Consider the following 15,683-nt stretch of genomic DNA (forward strand, 5'->3'; position numbering starts at 1 on the left):
GTCAGCCACTTGGATCTCGTCAGCACTGTCGGGTCATCTATTGCACTAGCATTTGGGGGGGTTTTTTGTTTTTCTTTCTTTTTCTTTCTGGGAGGTGGGCATTGTTTTGTTATATCTTGGACGGCCCGGTCCATCTCACGCCCCATGCACTGTGGGAACAAGAAGCATCTCCCATTGACGGCGAGCTGCCTTCCGTTTTAGCATTCAGGTACCCCGCCGGCAGCCACCAAGACGCCCGTGCGTAGCCCGGCCAAAGCGCTGCTGCCGCCGCTGCTGCCATTGACAGCCAAACCATCAGTCACATCAATCAATTTCCGTCCTTGATCGAAAAGTCCCTGGTTGAATTAGACGCAGGCTGCCTGCTTCCACTCTGTCTCACCCCCTTTCCCTCTTTTCCCCCCGTGCTTCTTTGGCTTCCATCCCCCTAGCACATGCATTCCTTATTTCCGCCCAGATACCCACTACAGCTCAGCTTCCCACACCTGCCCGTCGGTGGACGTGCAATTGATTGACACCAGCCTCGGCCCATTTTTATTTTCACCCCCATCAAGCTCCAGCGTTTCTGCAGCTGCCACGTTCCGCCCCCTGCATATCGTGCGCAGCCTTGGAATGCGACGTCTTTAGGGGAGACCAGGCTGGAGTTGAAGCAAGGGAGAGATGTTGGCTGCCATCTAGAGCATTGCCGAACGAAACCGTGGGGGAAAAAAAGGGGGAGAGAAGAACCAGCGTGTGTTGCGCTATTTGATTGCCCTTCTTGGGCGGCTTCCTCCGCTCTTCTCATCGCTACCAACATTCCTCAGCCCTCTACCCTCCCAGGCGGCGCATCCGCCAGCCGTCCAAAAGAGACCCAGGAAGGAACACAGAACAAAGCATCAGGGGATGCCGGCCTACCTGTGCCATGGGTTCCGGTGGCACTGGCAGTCGATCCGGGTCTTTGTGGTGGTGCAGGACCTCGACGACGCCGCCCCCGAGTGGATCATCGGCCGCCGGTCCGCCACCGCCCTGCTGAACTCCTTTTACAACATATTCGACTTCCTACCCCGGATCGACCCCGGCAACAGGCCGTTGATGGCCGGGCAGCCCCACCGACGGTCATCCTCGCTGTCGACGGCCTTCACCGCGGCCGGCGGCGGCGGCAGCACAACCACCGTCACGACGGCGGCGCCCACCACCGCCACCGACGACGTCATGGGCCAGGACGCCTGGTCCGCCGTGCGCCTGCTGGAGGAGTATGACCCGGCCCGCCTGGACGAGGTGTCGCGCCCCTACGCCTACGTGGCCGACTACGTCGTGCGCATCGACCTGTCCGTCTCCATCGTGGACGAGATGACGCGGTACGAGGAGCGGCTGCGCGCCAGCAGCAAAGGCGGCGCGGCGGTAAAAACAGCAACAGCAACAGCAGCAGCATCAGCATCAGCATCAGTAGAGCCGCCGCCGCTGCTGCTGCTGCTGCCGCCGGCGATGGCGGGGCCGCACTCGGACGAGACGGGCCGGAAGCGCTCCGCCAAGGAGCAGCGCAAGGCTGGCTGGCTCGAGAAGCTACGCGACCAGCTGCAGCGCGGCGAGGACATCAGGTGGTACGTCGTCGCCAACGGTGACGAGGAGCGCCCCTGGGAGTATGGCGGGAACGGCCGAGGGCGCGGCAGGGGTGAGAGCGTTGGTGGATTTGTTGATGGGGATGAGGAGGAGGAGGAGGAGGAGGAGGAGGAGGAAGAGGGCGGGCTGGAGGCGGAATACAACCGAGCCCTAGAAGCCAGGAGGCGGGAACAGGAGCAGCAGCAGCAGCAACAGCAGCCCTATCCATCGCAGACCGACACAACACCACGCCAGCGCCCGCAGCCGCGGTTCAACGGCGCCGGCGCCGGCCGCAGCGTCGACGAGCACCACCGCGAGCGCGAGAGGCAGAGGCTGCGGCAGCAGTTTGGCGGCCTCGACATCGACTCGGACGGCGAGGACCGATCGCCGGCGCGGTCCTCGTCGGCCGCGACCACGGCGGCCACCCCCCGCCCCAGTCGAGGTTCCGCAGCCGGTCGAGGGGCAGCAGCAACAAGGGGCTGCCACCGCCGCCGCCCCTGGAGCCGCTGCCCCCGGAGCAGCAGCAACAGCAGCAGCACGGCGCCTCGGCGCCCAAGATGTCGATGGACGGGTACCCGAGGCCGCCCAAGACGCCCAAGTCTGGCGGGCTCAGGAGGCTATTTGGCAGGGGCCACGGCCACAAGGGCAGCACGGCCGAGACTCCCTGAGGGTGCGTGGGTGGTTGCGTGGGCTAGCAGAGAGGGGTTTGCATTCCGGGAGTTATGAGCAGGGACGTCTCATCTATTGGGATATTTTTATTGTTTTTTTCTTTCCAAGTTACGAGGAATATGACATGTATCCGTTTAGATGTGAGTCGGATGATAACACAGAATAGTTCAGAGCGCTACGCCAAGAAGGATAGATCCAGGCTAATTTGACTGCTTCAAAACGCAAAAACTCTAGGAATGGGGTATACCAAGACTGTCCGCCCATCGTTTCGTCAGCTCACAGGAAAACACTCAACCATCTGACAGGTGGCAACGAAGCGCGTCACCAAGACAAGATCATGGCAATATCCATTCTTATACTTTCGAGGCCCGAGTATTATGATTAGTCTTGATCATCCATCCATATCCATCATGCCGAGAGACCGGAACCCTTCGTTTATGTTCAATATTCAACCAACCCAACACATGATGCCGAGGCAGCCCGCAACCCATAAGCTGCACCAAATGGCAAGCCGCTCATGTAAATACTCGGCTGCATACCGCCAAAGACGGAACGTGAAAACACTTTTTTTTAACCTGGCCGAAACATCCACCGCGAGGTGCAGACTACATCCTCTCTCTCGTCGTCACCCTCTCCAGGATCCGGACCTCGGCCTCGAAACTCGAGCCGGGAGTGGCCCACAGGCGGAGCTTGGACAGGAGCAGCTCCTTGAGCTCCTTGAGATCCGTGGTGAGGTGGCGCAGCTGCGGGATGTTGTCGCCCGCGACCAGCACGAGGAGCGAGGCCATCGACGTCTGCGAGAAGGTCCACAGGTAGGGCGACCGCTTGTCCAGCATCTCGGCCGAATTGCGGAGGTACGTCTGGCACGTCGATATGCAGACCTCGCATTTGTCTAGCGCGATCTGCGGTATGTCGACCGGCTGCTGCGCTGCTGCTGCAATCGCCGCCGCTGTTGCCGCGGCGGCCGAGGCTGCCGCAGAGTTCGCCGCGGCTGAGGCGGCGGCGGTCGATGCGGCGTGGGCCACGGCGGCTGCCGAACTGACGGTCCCCGTGGAAAGATGGGGCGAGACAGGGCTGGATCCGACCGAGGTTGCCCTGCTCACAGCCTGCTGCTGCCTCAAGGCCGCGTAGAGAATAAAAGGTCGATGTATGATGTGACGGGCGGCGTAGAAACGCAGCCGCAGCACCTTGCCACGGTCATTGGCGATATGGTCTGTCCCGAGTGGCGGACGTAGGCTCTCGGGGATGGACATGTACCACTCCTCCAACTGCCGGTTGAGCTCTGCGCTGACGTTGATGAGCTTGCCCAAGCTGATGCTTCCAGGCCTGGGCGCTAGATCAGTAAACGAGACGAGATCCGAGTTCTCGGATGAGTACAGTGAGCTATGCACGCGGTTGAGCAGTCTCCTGATAGCCGTTTCCGCAACAAAGTAGATCATCTCCTCGTGCTCCCCAGGAGTTAGACTCTGGGCCAACTGCATTCGATCCGCCATGGGCTCTATACCGCTTCGAGGCACGTCGAGTTCAGCTGCCCGGTCACTGTTCAAAACCAACCGGATATTAGTCAGGCTAACAGAACCTTGATTGGGTACGTCAATGCTTGAGAGAAGTACCTACCATTCTATCATGAAGCATGACCAGAAAACACGCAGGTGGTTATTATCTTGGGGGACAAGATATCCCTCTGATCGTCTTTGTCTATAAGATGATGAGTCAAATGATGGTGAGTCAAATGCGCGGAGCAAATGGAGCGCAGCAGGGTCGGATAGGCGCAGATGACAGGAGAAGGATATCAAGGGATAAGAATCCGGGGTAGAGACAGCACGCAAATGACCTGAAGACGGAGGGAAATGCCCGAGTTCCAACGAGAAAGGTTTTAGTAGAGAAGCCAGACATGAGTAGAGGCGAGACTTACTTGTCAAACAAAAACATAAACTTGAGGGACGCAAAGTACACCATCTTCCAGCTGTGCAGGGGCCGGCCGAGATGAGCAAAGTAGGATGCTGCCAGGAGCAGAGCCTGGCAGACTGCCATGTTGGGCTTGAATCCCCAGACAGACCAGCGCAGTATAATACGGAGGGCGGGCTGGAAGAAGGTCATGCCGAGTTGATCCTTCTCAGCCTGGAGGGCGGGTGGTAGAGGCACGGGCTGGTCACCCGGCACCACGGCACCGAGGGCCCAGACGGTGAGACATATGGCCGTCTCTGGCGTCTCGGCAAGGCCGTTCTCAAAGACGTAGGCACGCCACCTGGCATAGTCGTGCTCGGTGAAGAGCGGGTAGTTGGGATGCGCGCACGCGAAGTAGGCTTTCGCCAGGGCGTCGAGACCCTGAGGCCCCAGGCGCTCGAGCGACGGCCACTGGATGTCGGAGACTTGAAGGCAGTCGAGCTGTTGCGGCAGTGGCAGGGCGTCCTCGATGCCATGAAAGTAGTTCTTGGGGTAGTCGCCCACCATGTTCCGCACCCGGGGCAGCGCGAAGAGCGAGCTGGCCGAGGTGAAGTGATCTGTCGGGATCAGGAACTGGGTATTCTCCAAGTGGGGATCCGCAAGCGGCGCTCGGCCCGACTCATTGCGGTGTAGGACGCCTTGTAAATTCTGGTGTTGCTGTCCCGACAGCTGCTCTGGAGGTGGGTGCGAGTACGAGGGCGGCAGCGAGAACAGATTTGGCTGGAAGGGGGCAGGCACGCCGCCACCCTGATGAACCTGTGCTAGCTCGTTCAGTCGCTGGCCATGCTCCTCGAGGAGCCCCTCGATACGCATAAGACGCTCGAGCACCAGGTCGGAACCTGTGGCTGACGTGGAGGGAAGTTCGACACTGCAGGCGGGCAGGCCAGGGGTTGGGCGTTAATAAGCAACCCACCGCTGATGTGCGTGTCCGCGTGCTCTCACCCCACGGCCAAGCCACGCATGGCCCTACTTCTCTTACTCACCGTTCGACTGGCAGGTCCTTGTAGCGGCAGTCTGCGCCAGACTCGCGGCATGTCGAACAGGGCCGTTCGCCGTCACATCTTCGCTGTGTCAGCAACTTGGCTTTATCGATTGCCCTTTCCAAGCTTGGCTAGAGAGGCAGGAGCTTCAACCTACCTCCGCTTGCGATGCCTATAACCAAATGTGGCGGCTGTCAGTACCCATCTAGGCGGGTATTAGAAGCCGTTGTGGCACGTACCGACAAAAGTCGCAGGCCAGCAAGGCTCCTGTCCGCGGAAGCGAGCACGATCCGGTCAGCAAGCCACAGAGCCGAGCCGGTGTATTGCAGATGTATGAGTAGGACAGAGGGCTGGCAGGAGAGGAGGCATGAACCACAGTCCAAGGGTTCCTCCACAAGAGCGTTCGAGACTCAAAAGGAAAAGAGGGCGCAGCGTATTGAGTATAACGAAACGGTCAAATCCTGTCGCTTTTTCTCTCTCGTTGGCACGAGTGCCACAAAGATATTTGCGTCTTGGAGGAAACCTGGCCAGTCTATACTGAGCGAAGCAGTCAAAGGGCAGTATGCGGGCAGTTATAACTTCTGGGATAGGGGATGTTTGACAGAAGAGACCGTTCAAGGTACCCACGTCTTCTTGTGTAATTCATGATCAGCACCTTGTGTGCTGCGGCCCGACTTTCTTCAGGTTGTTCCGACGAGCCTGTCGTTACGAGGCTGTTCCGTCGACCCCGATCCGGATCGATATAGAACAGCCGGCTGTATTGGCCTGGTTCCGGGCAGATCCGCTTCCACGAGCCGGACTCGTTCGCTGTGCCTGATTCAGTGGCACTATAGGCGCCCCGAGACAGGTAAGATAGGTACCTAGGTGGGCAATCACTCATAAAGCGTGGAGATGGTAAGGCAGAAGCTAGGCAGGTAGCAGCAGGATGCACCCCAGAGTCTCAGCCGCCGAGGGCGGGGAAGGGGAAAGGCCCCGAGGTTGTGCCACAAGGAGAAGTCTTGGTACGGCTAGAGATAGACTTAGGAAATGGGGCTAAAAGAAACAACGGAGAGCAAGTGGCGCTGGCAGGTCTGGTAACGCGCGCACAAAGTATGTGACGTGTCTTAGGAAGGTCACTATCGCCACTGGTGGTTTCTCGGGTGCGGGTAGGTGGGCTGCCGCTGGACTGGCGGGTTTGTCAGAGCGAGTCGAGGGGTGGTTGGGGTGTGCAGCTACACCGGCAGCGCGCGACAAGCCGACGGGGCGTCAGGCAGGCTATGGGGCGGGAAGAGATCCGGGGTGGGAGTGGATGAGAAGAGCACAGAGGGGAAGCCAGACGCACCTCGGAAAGCAGACTTGGCTTTGTGGTGTGACGGGTCGCCTCGCAGGATGGCCTTGCCCTGGTCATGCAGGGCACTCACTGTAGCAATGCGCAGGTGTGCAAGCAAGGAATCAACTCGGTGCAGCGAGCAGACACTGGCGGCTGGCGGTGCTGGATATAGTGGGCGCGAGGGCTTGGGGCCGACTGAACCCCCGAGGATGCTCGCCTGCATGGCGAGTAGCGTGGAGCTGGGCAGTGCAGTTTCGCTTATGCCTGCTATCTAGTGCGGTTCAGGGTGCGTAACATTCGGGAGACAAACAAGGGCGAGAGAGCGAGCCAGACTACAGTGCCGACACGGGCCAAAACAGGACAGGAACAGAGAGGACGATTGCAAAATGCAAACGCACCCCGCCAGGCTAGTCGAGGAACGTGGGAGCACCCAGCAAGGCCGCGGCCCCTTGGCTGTCTTCAGAAGGGCCCCAATAACCCACTTGGGAATGGAAGAGAGCAGGTTCCAGGGTGGCGCGAGGATTGTGTGAGATGCGAGAGGTTATTATGAAAAACGGCCTTTTTGGGTCGCATGCCGCGCATGGTTGCGACCATCGCCGGATGCCAGCCTCGAATCCTTGCTCGAGATCTCCATATCAGGCCTGCGTGTCCCCGTGTCAGCGAGCGATAGAGATGAGGAAGAAGGACAAGTACCTGCTGCACCGTCACAGCCCCTTGTTGTGGTGGCCAACGTGGGCTCCATGTCAAGTAAGGTATTTGAGGAAGCCGAACTTTCCGGCGTGGCCAGAGCAAGCGCAAGATTGGAGGATGCATACCCGCGGGTTCGAGGTAACCAAAAAGCGAGCGACCCAATCGACTGTTGGGTCGGGACGCTGTCGATGCTCGCTTGCGCCTAGGTGCAGCATGCCTAGCACGCCATGGTGGGTGGCCCCTTCCTCCTGTCGCGGTTGATGGGTCAATTCTAGTCAATTTCAGTGCCGCGCGTTTGCAGTGGCGCCTCTCATTGACGCAATGAGGCGCGACTTCCCCCAACACTGGCCCTCATTGTCGGGTTGCCTCAGCTGGACGAGCTGGAAGTGCTCGAGGCGCAAGCACGGGAATACCGTAGTCGAGTGCACGTCAGATTGATCCAATGGGGCGGCCTGGGCACCGGGCAGCTGGAGCACGATCCGCATTGGGCTATCTCGGGCTTTGAAGTCGGTGTTTACCCGCCTGACGGTGGGTCAATGCAACTCTGTAGCAATGGGCTTGATAGCGGTTGACAGCTACAAGCCTGTGCTATTTCAGCTCTGCACACGCTTTTTTTTTTCTCGTTTGAACGGGCTATATGAGCTATCAATACCTCTTGTCTAGAGGTAACAAAGTCTGCCAGCCACCTTAAGAACATATATGTTGAGTGTGCTCGGTTCTGCGGTGCCCCTGACCGAGCGGCCACTCAGTGCTGTGGGCTTGTGCCCCGGGCTTGTGGACTTTCGCTGCTGCCTAGAGCGGGTTGGGTGGGTGTCGCGCGGGGTGGGCCCGCCGTAACGGAACAAGGCCGAGGAGTCCTGCTGGGACTTCGGCCGGGAATTGATAGGGTCGGCCAGGGAACCACCAGGTCTCTCAGCCCTAAGATGAGGCCACGTTCCTGGCACGTGATGGACTATTAATGTGCGAATCCCGCTCGGATTTGGAGCGTTTTGAGGATGGTGGCCCTAGCAGGACCCCCTATTGCCCAAATATCTAGGAGGGATGCAGGCTGCCTTACGCTACTAGGTAGCGGCTGGGGTGAGGACAAATCTTGAGATCGACAAGAATGTAAATGCTTCATCCGTCTCGAACAGCCCTGGCAACAAACGGCCTTTGTTTTTGGGTTTTTATTAGACCGTCGACCCAGCTATCCACAGGAAAGTCTTTTCGGACTCAATGTCAATCAGGATATTCCTGATTTGTGGTGGTACTCGCCAGAAACGCTTGCATTTCACACAAGAAACCTAATGCCAGCAACATATCGACGGAGGAATCCTTGATGCTTGTATCCTCAATGTTTCTATTTACTTCCCGCCCTTTTGAGTCCCCTGCTGGTCCTAGCTTCGGTTCTCACGCTCTCCGGTCCAGGCGTGAGTCGGCAGACTGCGAAACCGCTCAGGCTGTCTTACCTCCCTAGGTACATCACTAGCCTGGAACATAGCCGCATATTCCAACCACTGCTTTCATACATAGCTTCGGAGGACGCCAAAGCACCAACGGCTGACACGATCCTTTGACGCCGCCCAAAAAAAAAACACCAAGATTAATCATGTGATCCATTTACAGCTGCGGCTGAGCTCAAAACCAGAAAATGTACATGGACTGGGAGTGCAAGTGATGAGTGCCAACACAACCACTCCCCTATTCTAACAACATATCTTAGCCAGGCAGCGCCTATAATCTTCGTGTTCCATCCCCGCAGTCCCCTTCAATAAATCCCCTGTACGGAATGCCTCGTCACTGGCGTCTGCCAGGATTAGCCCGCTCGAGGCTTCTATCACGGCAGCAAGCCGTACAGCAGGCCCCGGTGTTGGACGCGCCACGCCCACGAGTGGAGCCGCCGCCGGGAGAGCGCGCCGGGTTCGAGAAACCGGTCACGTCTGGGTGGGACGTTCGGGTGCCGCTCGGCCCCGCGCTTGACCGCCTCCTCTCTGGCTTCCAGCCGGAATCGATGCACGACAAGTGGATGGTCTGGGCCGAGGACGGCAATGTCTCGCCGCCCAGCCCTATTGGCAACAGAGAAGGCCTCGTTTCCGTGTCCGTCCTTCATTTTGTTCGGAGCCGGACCGGCTACCCCTTCGCTCAGGTGACCATCGAGACCAAGAACGTGGGGGAGGGTGCAAGATTCACCAAGATCGTCTGGGAGTGCGTTTTTCATACACCGTCGCCCCAAATCTGCTCCTGCTTTCATCACAAAAAAGGCATTGTTGCGTTGCTAACTGCAAGTCGATGATTTGTCTCGCAAACCACATCATTAGATCGAGCGAGAAGAGAGTTAGCAACCAGACTGAGGAGAGTACCAAGGATACGGTGCTCCAAGTCTGTGTGCATGTCCTTGGGGTGGAGTGGCGAGATACGGGGAGCACGTGAGCCAACAGTCGTGTTGGCGGTTACGCCATACGGTAGTATTTATATTTCGATAGTTCCAGCCTTGCACGCGAGGCTCGCCGAAAATATTGCAGACAGCGCCAGCCACATAGCAAAAGACACAACTCAAAAGGAGCCAGCAGCACTTGGCCTATAAATCACCAGCAAAAAGACTCGGGGGCCGTCAGAACAGCGATGCAACACACCATGACCGAGGTACACATGCAAACCAAGCCGGTACATGCGTATCGTATGCCTTGGCTCAAAAGAACCCTTGTGTGCTACTAAAAGACCGAGGGCAGACACCCCCGTCAAAACAGTGTGTGTGGGAAACCAAACTGCCGCCGGATGGTGTGCTGCGAGGACGGCAGAGAAAGCGACCCTTGGTCCCATAGCGGCTAGCGCGTGCTGCATACAAGGCTTCGTCCCAAGAAAACGATGCGGGGATGGGCCAGAGGAGTGAGTGACCGGCGACGAGAGGGTTATCACCCAACGTGCATTTCGGTTAAGTGGGCAGGCCAGTCCAGGGATACGCGAGGGTTGCGGTGGAGGCTGGGAGGGAATCCTGGGGGCTGCTGGCTTGTCTGGTGTCTCAGACGCGAGCCCGTCCATGTGCAGGGTTGCCTAGATGGAACATATAGCGGGCGAAATCTGGTAGACTATACCTTCCTTCGCTTCTGTTTCCTTTTAGGTGCTCACGATGTGACACGGCCCTGGCATTGGATGGGGATGGTCAGCTGGAGGAAGCTCTCGTGTCTGAGAGTGCGGGGAAGGAGAGCTTGAGCTGAGCCGCTTGACATTGGATCATGATCCTCTCGGCTTAAGACTCGGTTTTTTGTTCCAGAGCATTTTCATGTCGTTGGACGGTGGCCATATCCATCGCGTCAGGCAGCCTGTGGAAAGGCGGATATCGGGGTTGAGCATTGCCCCGGGGCGAGAAGAAGCTCCCCACACTTCCCCGCAGCGCCTTTCGGTCTTCCAGGCAGGTGGGAGCCCTGATCCCTGCCCCTGTCATTCAAACAAGCTCACTTCCCCAGGCTTTCGAAGCGATTGCTGGCGCTCTGCTGGGAGAACAACCCAGGCCTTTACCCGCGTGGACCTGGTATGTTTATGGAGTCCAGAGAATAGTAGAGTCTTGGAGTAGACGCACCAATGGGCGCCTGGGATAAAGCAATTGAGATCCAATTCGTAGGTCTACTTGGCGGGGGATAGGTCGCCAAGAGAACCAATAGAGCACGGCCATTTCCAGTCGCTCACGGTAACCTTTTCTCTGTCCTTTTTTGTTGACCGTCGTTTGTGCCTCGTTTCCGCTCGTCCACTCCGTCCCTTTGCTCGACCGTCCCCAATTGTACTCCACATGCCATGAGTAATGCCACCAAATCAGCATCAAGACCTGCCGTCTTGGGTATCGATCGCGGGTGTTGCTCCGCAGACGTCAGGATGGATGCTGAACGGGGCGGATTGAAGCGCGAGCCGCGCCTCCTCAAAACCCTTGACTCGGCCGCGCCGGCGCGTCCGCTGCTTCTGCTGCTGCTGCTCCGTATCCATGCCCTCCTCGCCTGTCTCTTCCTCCTCCTCCTCCTCCTTGTGCTGCCCCGGCGCGTGATCCTTGACGCCGGCCAAGACCTGTACGTCTCCATAGCCGCCACGCTACACAGTACCACCACCACCACCGACGACATGCTGCCCGCATCCACCTCCACGCTCGCGGCGGCAGGGGTTCTCGCCCTCTCGGCCGCCCAGCCCGCGGTGGCCGCCTCGTCCCTCCTGTACGCGTCCTCATACGGCGGCAGCGTGACCACGCTCGGCCTGACTGCCGCCGGCCTCGACGTGCTCTCGTCGACGCGGGACTGCTCGCCGGACCCGGCCTGGCTGACGCTGGACCGCGCCAACTCGGTCCTCTACTGCACCGGCGAGGGCCTGGCCACGCGCAACGGGTCCCTGGCCGCCTTCAGGACCTCCGGCACGGGCTCCCTGGAGCTGCTGCACAAGGTCGACACCATCGGCGGGCCCGTCAGCTCTGTCCTTTTTGGAGACGGCGGTCGAGGCCTGGCTGTCGCTCACTAGTGAGTTACATTCGTCCTTCTTGCTCTCTTTGGGTCACACATGCCTCGGAGCTCAACGGCGTGGCTTTCTCCTGTTTGTCTACGCACCTGCCGGGGGCTTCCAATATTGCAACCTTTGGAAGCTTAAGCTGCATGCTATGGCTGGACGCTAGTGTAATATCACTTGCTATATACCCTGCCTCGCCGGCAAGACGCGGGGGCTAGTGCTTCTCCTTTGTTCCTTGCTCGCTCCTGGCTAGGCTGAGAGATATGCCACGTTTGGAATCTGCACGATTGGAACGGAGGCTGACCGTGCCACGATGCGTCTTGCAGCACCGGGTCCTCACTGAGCTCCTTCTCCGTGTCGGACCTCGGACAGTTGCAGTCCAGGACGTGGGGTGAGCCTCTGGGGCCCAACACGACCCGCCAGGATGCCCCTCATCCTCACGAGGCCACGGTCGACCCGACGGGAAAGTTCGTCCTGGTGCCGGATCTTGGATCTGACCTGGTCCGCGTCATGCGCGTCGACCCGTCCAACCTTGGCTTGACCGAGACCTCTCCTCTGGTCGCCGCCCCTGGGAGCGGGCCGAGGCACCTCGTGTTCCTCAACACCGACGACGGCAAGACCTTCATGTACCTCGTCGGAGAGCTCGACAACAGCATCACGGCCTATCGCGTGAAGTACGCTGCCTGTTCTCTCGGGTTCGACAAGGTCTTCGTGACCAACTCGTTCGGCGATAGGGCTGTCCCCCAGAGCACCGCAGCTGAGATCCATCTGTCGGTAAGTGATAATAGCCGCCCAAGGCATCCCACGCCTATTTTCCCCTCCTATGCAACGCTCCCGTATCCTTGATCCCGGCAAGTTTGTCACGAAATACTACAGTCATTGTGCAATCATGGTCACTAGTAGACTACCCAGCATGGCAATGCAACAGCGGCGTACCGATTGTACTAACCCGATCCACAACCACCCCCCCTCCAGCCCGACAGCCGCTTCCTGCTCGTCTCCAGTCGGTCCGACAAGTCCTTCACCATCCCCAGCTTTGACGGCTCGGCCGCGTCGATCCCGTCGGACACCATCTCCAGCTTCACCGTCGACCCGGCCACGGGCGCGCTCGCCCTGGCGCAGACCTTCCCGGCGGGCGGCTTGATACCGAGGCAATTCTCTATCAACAAGGCCGGGGACAGGCTTGCGGTGGGTCTTCAGGCCGACGGCCGGGTCGTGATCATCGAGCGAGACGTTCGGACCGGCATCCTGCAGCGCTTTGTCGGCAGCGCCAGCCTTGACGTGGGCGTGACCACCGTTCTTTTTGATGAGTGATCTCGATCGCGCTCTCTGACGTGACGACATGGGCTCTACTTGGATACGATGATGTCTCTAGGTGATAGGGGTGATCTTGGCTGCATCGAGCGTGACTATGGATTTGTAACTTGTATTATTATACCCGCACAGGTCCCAAGCATATAGAAAGCCTATAATAGCTTTGACAAGAAAGTCGCTAAATTAAAGTCCGCCACATATGTTCTATCCACCAGCCAAGCGAGCAATCCGCAACCACATCGCGTCCCTCGCAATTTCTCATCCATGCCCTACAATATCGCTTGGTGGCGAGAAAACGTGCGCGCCGTCCCACGTGATTACTGGAAAAGGGTGGGAGAACATGGCCGGAACCGAGGGGGGAGCTAGCGCAGCAACAAGCTGCAGGACGGTACAAATCACGGCAGTGGACCGGATAATGCGCCGAGCTCGAGGCAAGCTTGGTCGGATCCAACCCACCCTTCTACGCGCCGCGTCGCGCAGCCCACATCACATCACCCTCCTGCCATCCTCTCCTCCCCCTATCCGGGTGCGGGGAGGGTGGGGAAAGCAGACGCGGGGGAGTAGGAGGGAGGAGTAGGAGGAGAAGAGATAAGAGGTAAGAGGTAAGAGAAAAAAAAAAGGGTCGAGACCCAAAGGAGAAATCAGGAGATGGGCTCCGCGACCTTGCTTGCGATGACAAAAGAAACCAGGCAGGGCGCGTGGGCTCCAGGACTCGCAGGACGAGGTGATTTCCAGGCGCAGACCATGTTTGTCTTTTAGGAACGAAAGCTTGGTCTTTACTGAATCCTGCCTGGTGCTTAAACGAGGACCTTGGTGACAGCAAGAAGGGCGGCTTGCAGCACTGTTGTGCTTGGAGGTGGAAGGGAGCCCCCCTCCATGTACCAGATACCTACATCCCCGTTCATTGCTCTCCAGGGACTCGGGTAATCATGTGGCCCGACAGAACGAGTCGCCTCGGCGGCCGAGCTTCCGACGAGGGACGAGGCCTGGGGGGATACCGCAGCTCGATACCTAGGTAGGTAGGCCCACCATGCCAGGCTCTAGGGCTGCTCCTCCTCGGGGCCACCCCGCGATGGCGTCGGCTCTCTGTCGATCGGTGCATTCCATCACATCACCACAGGGCCACTTCCCGCCATGCCACGCCATGCCATTCTGTGTGTTTATTCTTTCTATGGGGCCTGCGCCCAGTGTGCGGGCCTGAGGTATGGAGTTGCTCAATATCTGGAATAGATAAACCTGCTTCTTTCAATATTGAGCGCTGTGGGACCCCCCGGCTTGAAGATCTTTGCTCCCTCGAGCTGGAATCGACGGCTTTGGCAGCAATGCTAGAGAGATAGAGCGAGCCGTTCCACCTACTTAAGAGATGCCATTGCCGTGGCGAAGCTCTCTAGGTCATGTACAAACACTCACGCACGCGCGTGTGTGTGGGGAGCAAACTACTATTCCAGGACGGTGACTGCCATACACGAGTGTGTCTACGCATTGGGAGATGTGCATGGTGGCCACGTTTCTTTTTAATCATCTTGGTAAGTAGGTACCTACCAAGCATCCGGAGCTAGGTATTCGGCCCGGTTGGCGAGCCCTCGCTATGCGATATATGCACAGCGAGGTCAGCAAAGGGAACACGCGCCCACATGCACACTAAGCCAGGTAGGAAGCAGGTCATGAGTGGTCTCGCCAGGCGCGGCCAAGAGGCGGACGCAAATAAGACTCATATTGAGAGACCGGCACTGGCCAGTAAGGGTCCCTGCCTGGCTGGATGACGGTCGGTCGAGATGCTTCTATTCCTCCTCGTTTAATGCAGACCGAGACGACAAGGCTGGCCAGGTCATCACGGGGCATGGGCGGAATATATATTGCTCGGCCGCGTACGCTACCAAGTGGGAAGGTCAGTACGCCCAAGACATCTAGCTTCATTTGGATGCGCGTCCTTTGGGGGGCGCGGCGCGGGTTCGTTGGCCGCATGACAACAGAGCCGGGAGAGGATGGGGTGGGTGGGTTGGCGGGCATCCATGTGATGACTGAGACGGGAAGGACGATTATAGAGCGGGTAGGGTAGGCAGGCAAGGGAAATCGGATTTTATACAGTACGCTTTTCGTCAAGCGAAAGGACCCGTTAGGCAGAGGAGGGAGGGCCTGGATCGTCGGCCGCCCGGAATGGTACGCATCGCTTCGAGAAGACATGGGCCTTTGCGCAAGCGATTGACGATTCCTGCAGAAGCGAGAGCAACGATCCCGCTTGGGAGCCGAAGGGAAATTTCGTCGGGCAAAGACGAGCGAGCGAGCGAGATGGAGGACGAGAGGGCTGGTCCTGCATGTCTAACAGCAGCACGGCCTGCCGAGACCCTGACAGAAGCCCTGCAGGTACCGAGGAGGCCCCATTTCGGCGCGGGTTTCTCTAGCGGGAAATCCGCCGCTGCTCTGAGGGGGCTAGGAGGACTTCCGGATCGCCTCCGCCTGCTGCCTCTTGCCCCCACGACTGCCCACCTGGGTAGAGAGCTGTTTCTGGGTTTGTGGTTTGCCACCTCGAGCTGTCGGCTTGGATCGGGCTGGTTCCAAGACCGCGGGAGTGAAATTGCGCAGGAGCATCGCTAGGGTTGCTGCATGGCCGGTGAGCAGGGCGGCATTATGCTAAATCGGACGGCTGGCTTTCTTTGTCATCGATCATCTCCATGGTCGACGGCTGCGACTGCCAAGCCAGACGGGGGGGGGGGGGGGGGGGCTACTGCGTACGGTCGGCC

At 58.7% G+C, this 15,683-nt stretch overlaps 6 protein-coding genes across 6 annotated transcripts; 4 read left to right on the forward strand and 2 right to left on the reverse strand.

Moving 5' to 3' along the window:
• Window positions 1-16: 16 nt before the first annotated feature.
• GGTG_02770 (hypothetical protein) lies at window positions 17-2,243 on the forward strand (the record flags this gene model as incomplete). Its single annotated transcript, XM_009220547.1, has 2 exons — window positions 17-1,976; window positions 2,042-2,243. The coding sequence occupies exons 1-2, from the start codon at window positions 880-882 to the stop codon at window positions 2,241-2,243; spliced, it is 1,299 nt and encodes a 432-aa protein (XP_009218811.1). The 5' UTR covers window positions 17-879.
• A 78-nt stretch (window positions 2,244-2,321) lies between these two features.
• GGTG_02771 (hypothetical protein) lies at window positions 2,322-7,255 on the reverse strand. The gene is made up of 9 exons (XM_009220548.1): window positions 7,174-7,255; window positions 6,493-7,121; window positions 5,799-6,336; window positions 5,411-5,438; window positions 5,329-5,343; window positions 5,175-5,252; window positions 4,160-5,059; window positions 3,862-3,942; window positions 2,322-3,783 (listed from the first exon to the last, which is right to left on the reverse strand). Exons 3-9 carry the CDS (start codon window positions 6,049-6,051, stop codon window positions 2,850-2,852), a joined length of 2,289 nt encoding a protein of 762 aa, XP_009218812.1. The 5' UTR covers window positions 6,052-6,336; window positions 6,493-7,121; window positions 7,174-7,255; the 3' UTR covers window positions 2,322-2,849.
• A 25-nt stretch (window positions 7,256-7,280) lies between these two features.
• On the reverse strand, window positions 7,281-7,860 carry GGTG_02772 (hypothetical protein). Its single transcript, XM_009220549.1, has one exon. It carries the CDS (start codon window positions 7,653-7,655, stop codon window positions 7,452-7,454), a length of 204 nt encoding a protein of 67 aa, XP_009218813.1. The 5' UTR covers window positions 7,656-7,860; the 3' UTR covers window positions 7,281-7,451.
• A 523-nt stretch (window positions 7,861-8,383) lies between these two features.
• Window positions 8,384-9,951, forward strand: GGTG_02773 (hypothetical protein). The gene is made up of 2 exons (XM_009220550.1): window positions 8,384-9,354; window positions 9,468-9,951. Exons 1-2 carry the CDS (start codon window positions 8,939-8,941, stop codon window positions 9,577-9,579), a joined length of 528 nt encoding a protein of 175 aa, XP_009218814.1. The 5' UTR covers window positions 8,384-8,938; the 3' UTR covers window positions 9,580-9,951.
• A 727-nt stretch (window positions 9,952-10,678) lies between these two features.
• Window positions 10,679-13,153, forward strand: GGTG_02774 (3-carboxymuconate cyclase). The gene is made up of 3 exons (XM_009220551.1): window positions 10,679-11,642; window positions 11,955-12,402; window positions 12,604-13,153. The coding sequence occupies exons 1-3, from the start codon at window positions 10,939-10,941 to the stop codon at window positions 12,940-12,942; spliced, it is 1,491 nt and encodes a 496-aa protein (XP_009218815.1). The 5' UTR covers window positions 10,679-10,938; the 3' UTR covers window positions 12,943-13,153.
• A 1,423-nt stretch (window positions 13,154-14,576) lies between these two features.
• On the forward strand, window positions 14,577-15,537 carry GGTG_02775 (hypothetical protein; the record flags this gene model as incomplete). Its single annotated transcript, XM_009220552.1, has 3 exons — window positions 14,577-14,679; window positions 14,747-14,830; window positions 15,053-15,537. 3 exons carry the CDS (start codon window positions 14,577-14,579, stop codon window positions 15,535-15,537), a joined length of 672 nt encoding a protein of 223 aa, XP_009218816.1.
• Window positions 15,538-15,683: the final 146 nt, after the last annotated feature.

The sequence above is a fragment of the Gaeumannomyces tritici genome (assembly GCF_000145635.1).
Source record: "Gaeumannomyces tritici R3-111a-1 unplaced genomic scaffold supercont2.2, whole genome shotgun sequence".
Classification (NCBI taxonomy): Eukaryota; Fungi; Ascomycota; class Sordariomycetes; order Magnaporthales; family Magnaporthaceae; genus Gaeumannomyces; species Gaeumannomyces tritici.

Excerpts from the sequence above, each read along its gene's own strand:
- GGTG_02771 (XM_009220548.1), bottom strand. The coding sequence starts at position 6,051 with ATGAGTGATTGCCCACCTAGGTACCTATCTTACCTGTCTCGGGGCGCC. Across the intron at positions 5,439-5,798 it reads CATGAATTACACAAGAAGAC|GAGCCTTGCTGGCCTGCGAC; the intron begins GTGGGTACCTTG and ends TTCCGCGGACAG. Across the intron at positions 3,943-4,159 it reads TTTATGTTTTTGTTTGACAA|ACAAAGACGATCAGAGGGAT; the intron begins GTAAGTCTCGCC and ends ATCATCTTATAG.
- GGTG_02773 (XM_009220550.1), top strand. The coding sequence starts at position 8,939 with ATGCCTCGTCACTGGCGTCTGCCAGGATTAGCCCGCTCGAGGCTTCTA. Across the intron at positions 9,355-9,467 it reads TTCACCAAGATCGTCTGGGA|ATCGAGCGAGAAGAGAGTTA; the intron begins GTGCGTTTTTCA and ends CCACATCATTAG.
- GGTG_02772 (XM_009220549.1), bottom strand. The coding sequence starts at position 7,655 with ATGCGGATCGTGCTCCAGCTGCCCGGTGCCCAGGCCGCCCCATTGGAT.
- GGTG_02774 (XM_009220551.1), top strand. The coding sequence starts at position 10,939 with ATGAGTAATGCCACCAAATCAGCATCAAGACCTGCCGTCTTGGGTATC. Across the intron at positions 11,643-11,954 it reads GGCCTGGCTGTCGCTCACTA|CACCGGGTCCTCACTGAGCT; the intron begins GTGAGTTACATT and ends TGCGTCTTGCAG. Across the intron at positions 12,403-12,603 it reads CAGCTGAGATCCATCTGTCG|CCCGACAGCCGCTTCCTGCT; the intron begins GTAAGTGATAAT and ends CCCCCCCTCCAG.